Source organism: Oryctolagus cuniculus, chromosome 13, assembly GCF_964237555.1.
Source record: "Oryctolagus cuniculus chromosome 13, mOryCun1.1, whole genome shotgun sequence".
Taxonomy (NCBI): Eukaryota; Metazoa; Chordata; class Mammalia; order Lagomorpha; family Leporidae; genus Oryctolagus; species Oryctolagus cuniculus.
The window spans coordinates 1,056,372-1,070,048 of NC_091444.1; the positions used below are offsets into that span (position 1 = coordinate 1,056,372).

At 42.8% G+C, this 13,677-nt stretch overlaps 1 protein-coding gene across 2 annotated transcripts in view; it reads left to right on the forward strand.

Moving 5' to 3' along the window:
* The window catches only part of DHX9 (DExH-box helicase 9), a 52,229-nt gene that overhangs the window by 25,061 nt on the left and 13,491 nt on the right, over positions 1-13,677 (forward strand). For both annotated transcript variants that reach the window (XM_002723805.5, XM_008252556.3), the window contains 9 exons: positions 354-490; positions 1,428-1,517; positions 1,616-1,777; positions 1,880-1,957; positions 2,443-2,634; positions 6,206-6,347; positions 6,711-6,793; positions 9,781-9,937; positions 13,224-13,324. In XM_002723805.5, the coding sequence (XP_002723851.1) occupies positions 354-490; positions 1,428-1,517; positions 1,616-1,777; positions 1,880-1,957; positions 2,443-2,634; positions 6,206-6,347; positions 6,711-6,793; positions 9,781-9,937; positions 13,224-13,324 (1,142 nt within the window). The remainder of the gene's footprint in view (positions 1-353; positions 491-1,427; positions 1,518-1,615; positions 1,778-1,879; positions 1,958-2,442; positions 2,635-6,205; positions 6,348-6,710; positions 6,794-9,780; positions 9,938-13,223; positions 13,325-13,677) is intronic.

The window sequence follows — 13,677 nt, forward strand, 5'->3', positions numbered from 1 at the left end:
TTTTCCAAGCTTAGGAGTAGCCACTTTGGACCCAATTGTTTTAGATTCATTTGCTTTTCAAAAGTTTAATTCTATTTTCTTCCTCTGTTTTAATGCCAAATGATAATAAGAACTTTGTATGGTTTCATAATGTTGATTTGTGTGTGTGTTGGTTTCAGTGTGTTGTTAAAATGGTTGGCAGTTTAGTTAATAAGCTGTTATGGAATTGCTTTTGGTTAGCAGATGGAGTGAAAGAACTAAAACCCATGGCATCCTCTGTACTTTGGTGTGTTAGCCCCGGGTTGCTTGTGATAAGCTGTTTCTTTCCTGAGGAGATTTCTCCTCTATCTGATAACCCTGACCTTACATTGTAGGGATTTTTGCACGTGAACACGGATCAAATAAGAAATTGGCAGCACAGTCCTGTGCCCTGTCTCTTGTCAGACAGCTCTATCATCTTGGAGTGGTGGAACCTTACTCTGGGCTTACAAAGAAGAAAGAAGGAGAGACAGTGAGTGTTTTTTTCTTTTAAGATTTATTTATTTGAAAGGCAGAGTTGCAGAGAGAGAGAGGTCTTCCATCTATTGTTTGACTCCCCAAGTGGCCACAACTGCCATAGCTGGGCTGATCAGGAGCTTCCTCTAGGGCTCCCTTGTGGGTGCAAGGGCCCAAACATTTGGGCCATCTTCTGCTGCTTTCCCAGGCGATAGCAGAGAGCTGGATTGGAAGTGGATCAGCCGGGACTTGAACCGGCGCCCGAGTGGGCCGCCGACACTGCAGGTGGTGGCTTTACCCGCGACGCCATAGCGCTGGCCCTGAGACAGTGAGTCTTTTTTTTTTTTTTTTTTTTTTTTGACAGGCAGAGTTAGAAAGGTCTTCCTTCCGTTGGTTCACTTCCTAAATGGCCGCTACGGCCAGTGCTGCGTCGACCAAAGCCGGGAGCCAGGTGCTTCCTCCTGGTCTCCCATGCAGATGCAGGGCCCAAGCACATGGGCCATCCTTCACTGCCTTCCCAGGCCACAGCAGAGAGCTGGACTGGAAGAGGAGTAACCAGGACAGAATCCGGTGCCCCAACCGGGACTAGAACCCGGGGTGTTGGTGCCGTAGGCAGAGGATTAACCAAGTGAGCCTCGGTGCTGGCCTGAGACAGTGAGTCTTAATAGCCTATGAAATACTGTATGATTTTTTTAGGGTTTGTCTAATGTTTATAGTTGAAGAAGTCTTTTAATACTCGAGACATGAGAATGGCCATGCTACTGATTATCTGTGTTTGCTGTAATGCTGTTTATAGTGGGCAGTGAATGACCTGTCCCTGAAGCAGTTATCTCGCTGAGGAGACCCTGGCTGTCAGTGTAGGAACATTGAATTCCCTGTGTCCCTTAACATCAGATCTGAGTGGTGCTCCGTGTGTGTGTCGTGGAGTTTTCATGGTCAGTCTCTGTCTGTAGGTGGAGCCTTACAAAGTGAACCTCTCTCAAGATTTAGAACTTCAGCTGCAAAACACAGTTCAAGAGCTGAATCTTGAAGTTGTGCCCCCGGTAAGCATGCAGCTCTTTAGTGTGCCTTTTTTATAGGATGTCTGTTATTCAACAAGGAATTAATGCTGCTGTCTTTGGCTTTTCTCATTTTTTGATAGCCTGATGACCCTTCTGTGCCAGTGGTTCTCAACATTGGCAAATTGGCTCACTTTGAACCATCTCAGCGACAAAACCAAGTGGGTGTGGTTCCTTGGTCTCCTCCACAGTCAAATTGGAATCCTTGGACTAGCAGCAACATTGACGAGGGGCCCCTGGCCTATGTGAGTGCAGCGTTGTGCTTGAGATATTTCTCCAGTGTAAACATAGGTACTATTTGAAGTGGAAGCATGTGCTCTCGCTCACTCTTGCCTTCTCTTTCACAGGCCACTCCAGAACAAATAAGCATGGACCTTAAGAATGAGTTAATGTACCAGCTGGAGCAGGATCAGGACTTACAGTCAGTAAGTCTGAAGCGTTCAGACATGTGGTTCCCAGAGATCCTGTACATTGCGGAGAGAGGCAGGAGAGTGGAGCACGATGTGTGCCAAACTGCTAGTCCTGGTTACCTTTGAGGGTAGTTACTGGGAGGGCCTGGGAAAAAACTTCGCTTCTCACCGTAATTTAATAAAGTGGGAATATTTGGGATAGTAATTTAACATTATGTAAACATGATGTAACAAGTTTTAGAGGAAAGGATAATGCATGCGGAATGTTTGTGGGAAACAGGTAAATAAGGGTGAGGCGACAACCATAGGTTCCTTCAGAAATAGAAAGGCAGTTCTAATACAGATAGAAATAAGCACTTTTTTAATGAAGAAAATAAATATTTTGAGTGCTGACCCAAGTGGGAAGGAGTTAAGTTTAAACAGGGCAGTTTTTTAAAGGATCACGACAGTTGATGCTTTTGCGTGTGGGTGGAAATTGAAGTATGACTTTTCAAACACAGGTCTTGCAGGAGAGAACGTTGCTGCCTGTGAAGAAGTTTGAAAATGAAATCCTGGATGCAATTAGTCAAAATTCAGTTGTCATCATCCGAGGGGCCACGGGATGTGGCAAAACCACACAGGTTCCCCAGTTCATTCTAGATGACTTTATCCAGAGTGGCCGGGCAGCAGAATGTAACATTGTGGTAACCCAGGTAAGCAGCAAACCAGCCAGGAGGTATAGAAGTCCTAGAGACCAGATCTTCCATGTTTTTTCCTTGACTGATCTCCCTTGGTGGTCACATAAGGCCCTGAGCATGTTAGAACATGAGATCCTTTAAAGTTAGTACGAACATACATAAAATTAGTATCTTGCATTGGTAAGCTACACTGGACCTTGGACTAAAGGGATTCTTTGGACCTCAAGTCAAACTCAAGAATGAGATTTTTTTTTTAATAATTTATTTATTTGAAAGGCGGAGTTAGAGATCTTTCATCTGCTTGCTCACTCAGATGGCTTCAGTGGCTGGGCTGTGGCAAGCCAAAGCTGGAAGTTTCATTCTGGTCCCCCATGTGGGTACAAGGGCCCGAGCACTTGGGGTATCTGTTGCTGCTTTCACAGGCACATTATCGGGGGCTGGATTGGAAGTGGAGCAGCTGGGACTCAAACCGGCACCCATATGGGATGCCAGTGATGCAGGTGGCAGCTTAACTCATGCCACATCAACAGCCTCAAGAATGAGATTCCTCTCCTTAAGTTCACATCCACATCTGCCCTTATCTATCCCACATGAGCTTAATATTGAGCAAAAACCCATTTGAGCAAACGTGCAAAGCAGGTAATGGTTAGTTTTTACCGAATGCTTGCTGTATGCCAGGTTCTGTTGTATGCAGTTGATTTTATGGTAACTCATTTGCAATTAATAGTGACCTGAAGTTGTAAGCACCATTTTTATTTAATATCTCTCTGTGAGTAAGTTAAGCAGAGAAGTTAAATAAATTGCTGAAGGTCAACTCATGACGTAGTGATACTAAAAATGGAAACCAAGCAGTCAAACTTCAGGACTTTTCCTTTTAACAACAGCACGTCGCCTTCCTAGCAGAGCACCTGCCTGCAGATGTGTCTAGGGAAGAACTGCCAGCCTTTCCAAGCAGTCTCGGCGCAGCTCAGCTTCTGCGGGCCAGATAGCTGGACGCCAGCTCTTGGGTAGTTTCAGGCTTTGACTTAGACCCTCTCACCAGGGAAGTGTGGATGGTAATCTGGACGTTGGGTCACGGACCTTCAGGCAATAAACAATGTGCGGGTGCCACATACTAAGCATACGCATGTTTGTGAGCGTTTTTACATCTCTGAACTTGAGATACATTTTACAATCAGTGTCAGTATTTCATGTGAGAGTTGGAGTTTTGGCCTGAAGAAATTACTGAAAGAATGAATGTTGCCTCTTAAAATTGATAAGATTTTAAGATTTTAAAAAATATACAGGTTGAACATCCCTAATCCAAAATCGCTCAGAATCCAAAACTCTTCAGCACTGACACATGAGTAGAAAACTCCACACTTGACCTCAGGTGCTGGGTTATAGTCAAGTGCAGCTGTATTAGAAGTACTGTATAAAATTACTTTCTGACTATATATGCAAGGTGTATATGAAACACAAATGAGTGTCCTGTTTAGATTGGCTCCCCCATCTGAGATCTCAGTACATACAAGGGTACTTCTGGAGGTTTGTGGATAATGGAATGAAAAGGTATTTGTTGCAAACAAATTTTGAAATCTATGCATAGTTTTGTTTTTTGGTGTTTTGTGTTTTTTGTTTGTTTTTGTTTTTGTTTTTTTGGTGGACAGTGAGAGAGACAGAGAGAAAGGTCTTCCTTTGCCGTTGATTCACCCTCCAATGGCCGGCGCACCGCGCTGATCTGATGGCAGGAGCTAGGTACTTATCCTGGTCTCCCATGGGGTACAGGGCCCAAGCATTTGGACCATCGTCCACTGCACTCCCTGGCCACAGCAGGGAGCTGGCCTGGAAGAGGGGCAACCGGGACAGAATCCGGCGCCCCGACCGGGACTAGAACCCGGTGTGCCGGCGCTGCAAGGCGGAGGATTAGCCTAGTGAGCTGCAGCACGAGCCGCATAGTTTTTTTATAATACACATTTCCATCATAATCTTTGTATACATAGAGATTAATTCTCAATATGGAGTTCCAAAAGGTATGCATATTTTGCCTTGTATGTACTTTGCCATACTTCCCTCCAGAAAAATTGCATTGATTTCCCACAGAATCAACTATGAATGAAAGAAGCACTTCTCTCTTTAGTATTTATTTTAAAATCAGGGCTGTTGTAAAGAATCAAGAAACTGGGGCCAGTGCTGTGACATAGTAGGTTCAGCCTCTGCCCACAGTGCCAGCATTCCAGTCCTAGCTGCTCCTCTTCTGATCCAGCTCCCAGCTGATGGCCTGGGAAAGCAGTGGAAGAAGGTCCAAGTGCTTGGGCCCCTGGAGGAAGCTCCTGACTTCAGCTTGGCCCAACTCTGGCCACTCTGGCCACTTGGGGAGTGAATCAGTAGATGGAAGACCTTTCCCTGTCCTTGTCTGTCTCTTCCTCCTTCCCTCCCTGCCTTTACTTTCTCCCCCTCCCTCTCTGCCTCTCAAATAATCTAGAAACTGATCAGTCAGAAAAGCATACAAAATACAGGAAGGAGGTTACATGAGTGTTTGTTTCTTTGCTGTTTGTTGTTAATGTTCTGTTCATACTCAATGGAATGTAGCAGAAGGCTTCTGATAGTGGTGGTTTTGGTACCACTTAGGTTAATTTGTAACCATCTATGTTCTTTCATAGCTGCTTTGCATTTTCAGCAGTTGTGTTGGGGGTGGGGCAGTATCTACAATACAACTGCTTCTGGAAGAGGCTGCCTGCCACCTGCCCAAATCTCTTACTGGATGGCTGGAAGCAAAGCTAAATGTAGCCCCAAGGGGACAAATCCAGTCCTTGGTCCTTGTAGCAAATGAAATGAGTCACGGTGTCCAGTGTCCTGATGGGTAGGGCATTCTTGGAGAATCCAGCAGTAGTAGAAGTGCTAAAAATTGGGAAGGACAGAAGAAGCAAACAAGGGTAATAGTGGACTTGAACATTGCCTTTTGCTTGTACAATAAAGCAACTGTTTGAAAAGGCCCAGGAGATACTGTGATTGTATTTGTACCTTTAGTGAAATGTTTTCTGATACCATGGCCTGAGTATGTAGCAGAACTCTGCTCGATGGCCAGATACAGAAGCTCAGTCCTTCACAACAACACTTTTTTAAAATGTATTTGAGGGGCCAGCACTGTGGTGCAGCAGGTTAAAGCCCCAGCCTAAAGAACCGGCATCCTATCTGGGCGCCATTTCTAGTCCCGGCTGCTGCTCTTCCAATCCAGCTCTCTGCTATGGTCTGGGAAAGCAGTAGAAGATGGCCCAAGTCCTTTGGCCCCTGCACTCACATGGGAGACCTGGAAGAAACTCCTGGCTCCTGGCTTCAGATTGGTTCAGCTCCCAAATCGGGCATACTGGTTGGGACCAGTGGAAACCAGTGACTTTACTTACAACAGGGATAGCAGTATTTTTAATTGTCTTGACACAGAATGGTAATATTTTCTGTACTGAAGGTTTTTTTTTTTTTTAAGTGGATTTCGGAGCTTACTAAAAAAAAATCACTGTTGTTACTATTTCTGTTAAATTGCTGGGCTGGTGATGGGATAGACTTATTACAGTAATCTTAAAATTGAAGCGTGTTCTCCCTTTCTCAGCCCAGGAGGATCAGCGCGGTGTCCGTGGCAGAACGCGTTGCCTATGAGCGAGGGGAGGAGCCTGGGAAGAGCTGTGGCTACAGTGTGCGATTTGAGTCCATTCTTCCCCGCCCTCATGCCAGCATCATGTTTTGTACTGTGGGTCAGTACTGTGTGTTGTGGTTTCATTTGGGGTTTATGTCATGGTAAAGTATAAGAAGACAGTAGCTAAACAGTGTGGCTGGAATGAATGAGCCAGTCGAACAGTTCTGTAAATGGAACCTTTAGTCATTTTTTGTTCATGGAGAATACTGTGTTCTTGGTAGTTGTTGTAGTTCAGAGAAAATGAAATAAGTGAAAAAGAAATGCACGTCAACCTGTACTTTGACCTGTTGAGTAATTTAGTTTCCTGAAATGCTGGAGTTAGTTGACGTAGTTACTTAGAGATGTGCTGCTCTAGTTTTCCTGTATCGTACTTTTCTGTGATTAACATGACATCTCCAGTTGTTGCTGTCTTCTTTTTAAGGTGTGCTCCTAAGGAAATTAGAAGCAGGCATTCGAGGAATCAGTCATGTAATTGTGGATGAAATACACGAGCGAGACATAAATGTGAGTAATGAGTTTACAGTGAGGGACCAGTGAACAGCAGGAACCAGGGGGAGCGCTGGCTCCGTTTTACCTTTCCCCATTGCCTGTCTCATTTGTCTGCAGTGACAACTCGTGGACTTGAGTGGCGGAGGTGTTGAATGCTTTTTTTAAAAAACATGTAACTTTGTTTTCCTGTAGAGTAAGTGTATCTGCAGTGGTCATTGAGAGCTGGGATAATTCAGGCACTGAACTCACAACTCAGGATTGTGAAGAGCTGAGGGATGTTTATGACCGTTTATGGCTTAGGCCTTATTTCATTGTGATTGGCAGCACCTCTGGATGTTTTGCAGCTCTACTCTTCAGATATTAGTGATGATCATGCCAGAACTAGGGTGAAACTGTAATTTATTGCCTACATTTCCCTCATTTGGCTTTTAGCAAAACCTGTGTTAAAGAAACTTACTATTGTATAGTAATAGAGCTGCAACTTTCTACACTAAAGCAAAAACTTGTTCCTGTGTCATCACACACACAGACTCCATGTACCCTGTCTCAAGAGGAAGCACACAAAGGGACTGCTGCCCCAGCGGTCAGCTAGCTGCTGCTTTTGAGAAAACACTTTCACTGCCATATTGTTCATCGTCTTGTTCTGGCAAAAAGTTTATGTTTGTTGTTGAGCTAAGTGAATAACACTGGTTTGTCCTGACTTTTGAATCAGAAATCCAGTCATTCAGTAGGACCAAATATTGCATGTTTTTGTCACTCACAGTCTTTTGAAAGCTTGTTTCTTAATAACTTGACAGGCTTAGTATCTATGATTGCATTTGCTTTTCTTGAAAAGTTCTCAGGTCTCTATTAATGTACTATTCACAGTGAAAAAATGGAAAAAGGCCTTTATAGAAACTTTGTTTCCTTTCAAGTAGCCTTAAATTTTTTACTTTACCTGAAAACCCCAAAGAACTTGTGGACAAATTATTACAAATAATAGGAGATTGTTAAACAAACAGAAGAGTAATATTCCTGAGGATAAATCCAACCAAAAGGCATTCAGAACCTCTACAGGAGAAATTAAAGTTTACTACAAAACTTACTGAAGAGAGATCATGTTCATGGATATGAGGATTTAATACCATATAGATATCAGTTCTCCCCAAGTTTATTCACAGTTTTCAATGCAATTCTAATCAAAATTCTAGCAGTGTTCTCCATAAAACTTAATAAACTTGTTATAAATATGTACTGGGAAGACTTAATGGCCAAAAGTTACCAGTAATTAAGAAAAACAGTTGGAGCACCTTACCTTGCCTATGTCAGAACCTACTTTGAAGCAGGAGTAATGGAGACAGTGTGGTTATAGGTTAATAGTGTGGCTGATGGAATGATGCAGAGTGCAGAACCACAGCACACGTTGAATACTCTAAAGCCTTGATGTTGATCACTGGGAAAGGGACTGGAAACAGCTGGTCATTTGTAGAATAGTAGGAATAGTAGAAATTGGATCCCTACCTCATAACCAAATTAAAGATTTACTCCAGGTAGATTAAGGACTTAAATGTCAGTACAATGTTAGAACTCTATTTTTCCCCCCTTTTTATTTATTTATTTACTTTGAAAGGCAAAGTTAGAGGGAGACAGAGAGACTTTCCACCTGCTGGTTCACTTCCCAAAAGGCCACAACGGTCGGGGCTGGACCAAACCAAAGCTAGAAGCTTCATCTGGTCTCCCCTGTATGTGCAGGGTCCATCTTCTGCTGCTTTCCCAGGCCACATTGGCAGGGAGCTGGTTCAGAAGTGGAGAAGCCGGCAAGTTTACCCGTTAAGCCATAACTCTGGCCCTTGATTTTAGAATTCTTCTAAGTAGTGAATTTAACTAACCATCTTTTAGGTAGCACTGTCCAATAGATACAGAATGTGACCCACATAAGTAATTTTAAGTTTTCTAATAGCTCATTTTAAAAGGTGAAATGGGTAATTATTTTTATTATGTTTTATTTAACCTGTTACAGCTGAAAATTTTTCAATCTATAGTCAATTTAAAAAACTGTGGGGTGAGCGTTTAGCACAGCGGCTAAGACGCTACTTGGGACCCACATATCCCATGTTGAAGGGCCTCAGTTCCAGTCTCAGCTCTCCTACTTTGAATGCAGCTTTCTGCTAATAGCAACTTTGGGTAGCAGCAGTGGATGTTTTTTGGATCCCTGCCACCGACACAAGAGACCTGGATTGAGTTCTGGGCTCCTGACTTCAGCTTGGCGCATCCTTAGCTGTTTTAGGCATTTGGGGAATAAACCAGTAGATACAAGGTCTACATCTATCCCAGAAAAATACAAATGAAATTAAAAACAAAAATTTAAAAATGCTTTTAGGTATCTACATTTAAAATCTGTATTCTTTATGCTTAAATCACATCTCAGTTTAGACACGTTTCATGTGTTCAGTAGTAGGTACAGGCAGCTGATGCCTATTCCACTGAGCAGTGTAGTCCTTGACCTTCTGAAAGAATTTATTTAAAAAAAAAAAAAAAGATTGGTGCATCATTCTATATTTACATTAACATCATTTGTCCATTTGAAAGATAATTAAAGAAAACCAGGAGTCAGGAGATTCTATTACATTAGCAAAGTACAGATCAGTAAAGAAAAATCCAGATGACTGCATGAAAAATGAGCAGTAGACAAACATGTCATATAAGAGAGGTGTGTTGGTAACTAGTCTCAGTGGGGATAAAATCCAGAACAGAACATTGGAAATTCTGAGATTTATTGTTCTCATTAATGTTTTCTTTTTCCCTACCCAAAAAACATTAGTTTCTAATCCCCACGGCTATCTAGCCACAACAGTTTTTCATTGTTATTATATCTCATTGTAACCCTTTTTCTTGGGTTTGTACAATCACCTAAGAAAATGAATGTCACTGTTGTTTGATGGCTGTGTAACATCTTGTAGGTAAATCTCATTGTATAAACATTTTAATGTCACTTTTTTTCATTTGTGCTTGTATTTTAATAGACTGACTTCCTTTTGGTAGTACTGCGTGATGTGGTTCAGGCTTATCCTGAAGTTCGCATTGTTCTCATGTCTGCTACTATTGATACCAGCATGTTCTGTGAATATTTCTTCAATTGCCCAATCATTGAAGTTTATGGGAGGACTTACCCAGTTCAAGGTAAACACTGTGGTGAGGGGTGGAGGGTGGGGGTGAGGGAGTGAACACGTTGCGTGCAGGGTTGTATGTTCCCAGTCTTGGAGATTGGAGTAATAGTTTAAAGGGCAGTTAGGGTATCCAATGCATCAGAGTGTTCTCGGGGAATTTCTTGCCTGTGATGTTAGTAGACATTAGCATAGGCTGAGGAATACAACCAGATCTCATTCACTTCTGAGAATATGGGTATCAAGTGAGTTTCTAGTCCTGTACAGGGGCCAGACATAACCTACACAGTTGTTGCATACATTAATTCCCCTCCTTATCCATGGTTTTACTTTCCACAATTTTAGTTTAGCCTAAAGTCCAAAAATATGAAATGGAGAATTTCAGAAATAAAGAATTCATAAGCCTTAAATTGCATGCTGTTCTGACAAGTGTGATGAAATCTCGCTGACCTGACCAGGATGTGCGTCTTCCCTCTGTCCAGCCTGTCTACTCTGCACCTCTCTCACCCATTAGTCACTTAGTAGCTGTCTTTGTGATTGGTGCACCTGCCATGGTGTCACAGTGCTTATGTTCAGGTACCCTTATTTTACTTTTAAAACAGTCTCATATGCAGAAGAGAGGTCACAAAGTGCTTCTTTAAAAAAAAAGTTCTGCGCTTAACAGAGAAAGAATAGACTTAACGTGCTGAGGTTTGCCAAGGTAAAGAAGTTAGAAGAAATTCATGCTGCTTTTACTGTTGCACCTGAGGCTGCAAAAATTAGGGCCGCTGTGTGTGATAAGCATTGGCGATGGAAAGGGCATTATATCTGTGTGTGCATGTCTGTATAGGGAAAAACATACAAGAAGTTTGACACTGTCCATGGTGTCAGGCATCCACAAGGGGTCTTGAAACGTATTGACCAAGGGGAAACGACTTTTGGTCAAGTATATGCCAGTGTCCTCTGTAAGTTCACTTACAGTACCTCAATGCAATACCCAGCTCTGGCTTCTAGCTTCTTGTTAATATGAACCCTGGGAGGCAGTGGTGATGGCTCAAATAGTTGGGTTGCTGCCAATCATGTGGGAAATCTGGATTGAGTTCTTGGTCCTGGTTTTGGTTCTCTGGCTGCTGTGGGCATCAGGAGAATGAATCAATGCAGGGAGTAGTGTTTCTCTCTCTGTCTCTACACTCAAAGAAATTTTACACAAAGATGCATAGCTAACCTATCATAAAGATGAAAAGGAATAATTAAAAATACATAACTACTATGTATTAAAAATACATAACAGGGAACTACTGTTTGCAGGGTCAGATTAACAGGTGAGCCTTGATGTGAGATTAAGAGAAGTAGTTCAAGGCCTAGGTTTCTGGTCAGTCAGTTTCTGTGGTGTCCTAGGTTTTGTCACTACCAGCACCATTTTCAAGGACAGTCATGTAGTAGCTTCATTTAAAAATGAATAGCAGCATAGTCCAATTGAGGGCAAGAAAATAAAGTGTGAAATGGTATAGGTATGGAACAATGAGTGGCTATGCCAGGGTGCTGATTTTTGAAATTCAGAAGGAAATAAAGTTCTGAAAAAAGCCAATGAAGGGCACTTTAATGTTATAATGGAAAAATGGGATCATGTTTGCTTTTGTGCAAAAATATTTGCAATTCCATGCCTAGTTTTTTCATAATACTAATTTTCTATGAACTTCTTAAAGAGCCTCATTTTTCACAAGGGTGTGAGTTAACAATTCTAAAATTTGTGTACATGTGTACTGGGATTGAAAAGATAATAACAGATGGTGGGAACCAGGTTTCTTAGTAGAATGAGAATTCAAATAAGTAGAGGGGAGGCTGGAAGAACCAAGAGGGTATTAGATTACAATTGGAAAAAAAAATAATATGACTCATATTTAGCTAAATGTAAGTACAAGTAGGTGAGCATAGAACTAATCAAATGGGTGTGGATTCGATGATTGTTACATACTTTTCCTGAGCTCTGTCTGCTGAGTGGCCATAGCAGTGATGAGACCCCACTAACAAGGGATATGGCTAGCACTTGGATCACACTGTTCTCCAGGTAAAGCAGCTCGACCTCCTAGGAGATACAGCCAGTTCTGGGACCAAGGCAGAGAACAGACAGGATGGCTGTGGAACATCTTGTGCCTTGAAATAAGGAAGTGCTTTTTCAAAACGTCTGCATTAAAGAGGGGCATGGGGTGAGGAGCCAGCCTAAAGAGTGCCCATTGGCCCAAGCCAGAACAGTTTGAGCAGAAGTGACATAGAGCATGGTACTGGGGTAAACCTGTAGTATAAAAAGGGCCATCTGAAGCTATACTGATATGAATAAGTGAGTGAATAAGCAAAGAGTGACTAGTCATATGTAAGAATTCCAAATAATTTGTGTGAATATTCTCTCCTTCCCTCAGACAAGGAGGAATTAATTATTGCCTGGCTGGGCTGTACATAATGACTTGCTTCTGAAGAGCATGGTGGGAATGAAGAGTAACTTTTCAGTGTAAAAAGTTGGCCACCAATAGCTTAATCAAGTGACAGTTCAGCATCATCAGGGATAAGTCATATTGTCAGTAAGTGCCATGGTGATGAGGAGGATACTCTGTGATTCTTAGGGTGTAGGGAAGTATTCAGATGTCAGAGGCATTTCTGGATCCATCAGAGAATTCTAGAGGTGTAGTCGCTTGGTCCATCTTCAGTATTTTACATTGATATCCTTCTTAAGAGAGAAAGGAACTTGTTTTATGTGTGCATTTTTACTGTCATGTATGTCACTGTGTAGAGGTTATGTCTTTCCATGTAGAACTCCCATACCATGGGAGTGTATGGCAGAATGGGCACTCCCATAAGTGTTTACATACTATACACAGGGTAACCACCTGGCTCTGTGCCTCCCTCCTCCACCAAATAATTCTGGAATTTAATCCCCATTGAGAAGCATTCAAATGGTCCAACTTAATCCAGCTGTGGTGCTTACAGGTAAGATCCTGTGTCAGGAGACTAGGGCTGATACGGTCATCGTGGTGGAGCCCCACGATTGAATCCTGGCGGCTCTCTAAGAAGAGCTAACAGTCACACACTTGGGTGCAGGAAGGCCACCCCCAGATGCAGCGCCTTGGCATGGCACATTTCTCGCTAATAATGGAAACAGACTAATAGGAAGTCTGAGGAAACACTGAATGTGAGTGGGATAAGACTGTTGCCACTAGAACTTGTTGGCAGCTGTAAAGAACCAGGGTTAAGGGTATCAAAGTGATGTTCAACTGCGGCGCTGTGAAAACTGATGGAACAAACTTCGTTAACTGGCTTGTTCCTGGCAGAGTATTTTCTGGAAGACTGCATTCAGATGACTCAGTTTGTGCCACCTCCAAAGGACAAAAAGAAGAAGGATAAGGAGGATGATGGTGGTGAAGAGGATGATGTAAGTGGATCTCATGACTAATTTTCATCATTGAGCTGATCAGAAAGATTTTTTTTAAAAAAACTGACAGTAGGGGCCGGCACTGTGGCTCACTTGGCTAATCCTCCGCGTGTGGCGCCGGAATCCCATATGGGCGCCGGGTTCTAGTCCTGGTTGCTTCTCTTCCAGTCCAGCTCTCTGCTGTGGCCCGGGAGAGCAGTGGAGGATGGCCCAAGTGCTTGGGCGCCTGCACCCGCATGGGAGACCAGGAGGAAGCACCTGGCTCCTAACTTCAGATTGCCGTAGTTCCGGCCATGGCAGCCATTTGGGGGGTGAACCAACAGAAGGAAGACCTTTCTCTGTCTCTCTCACTG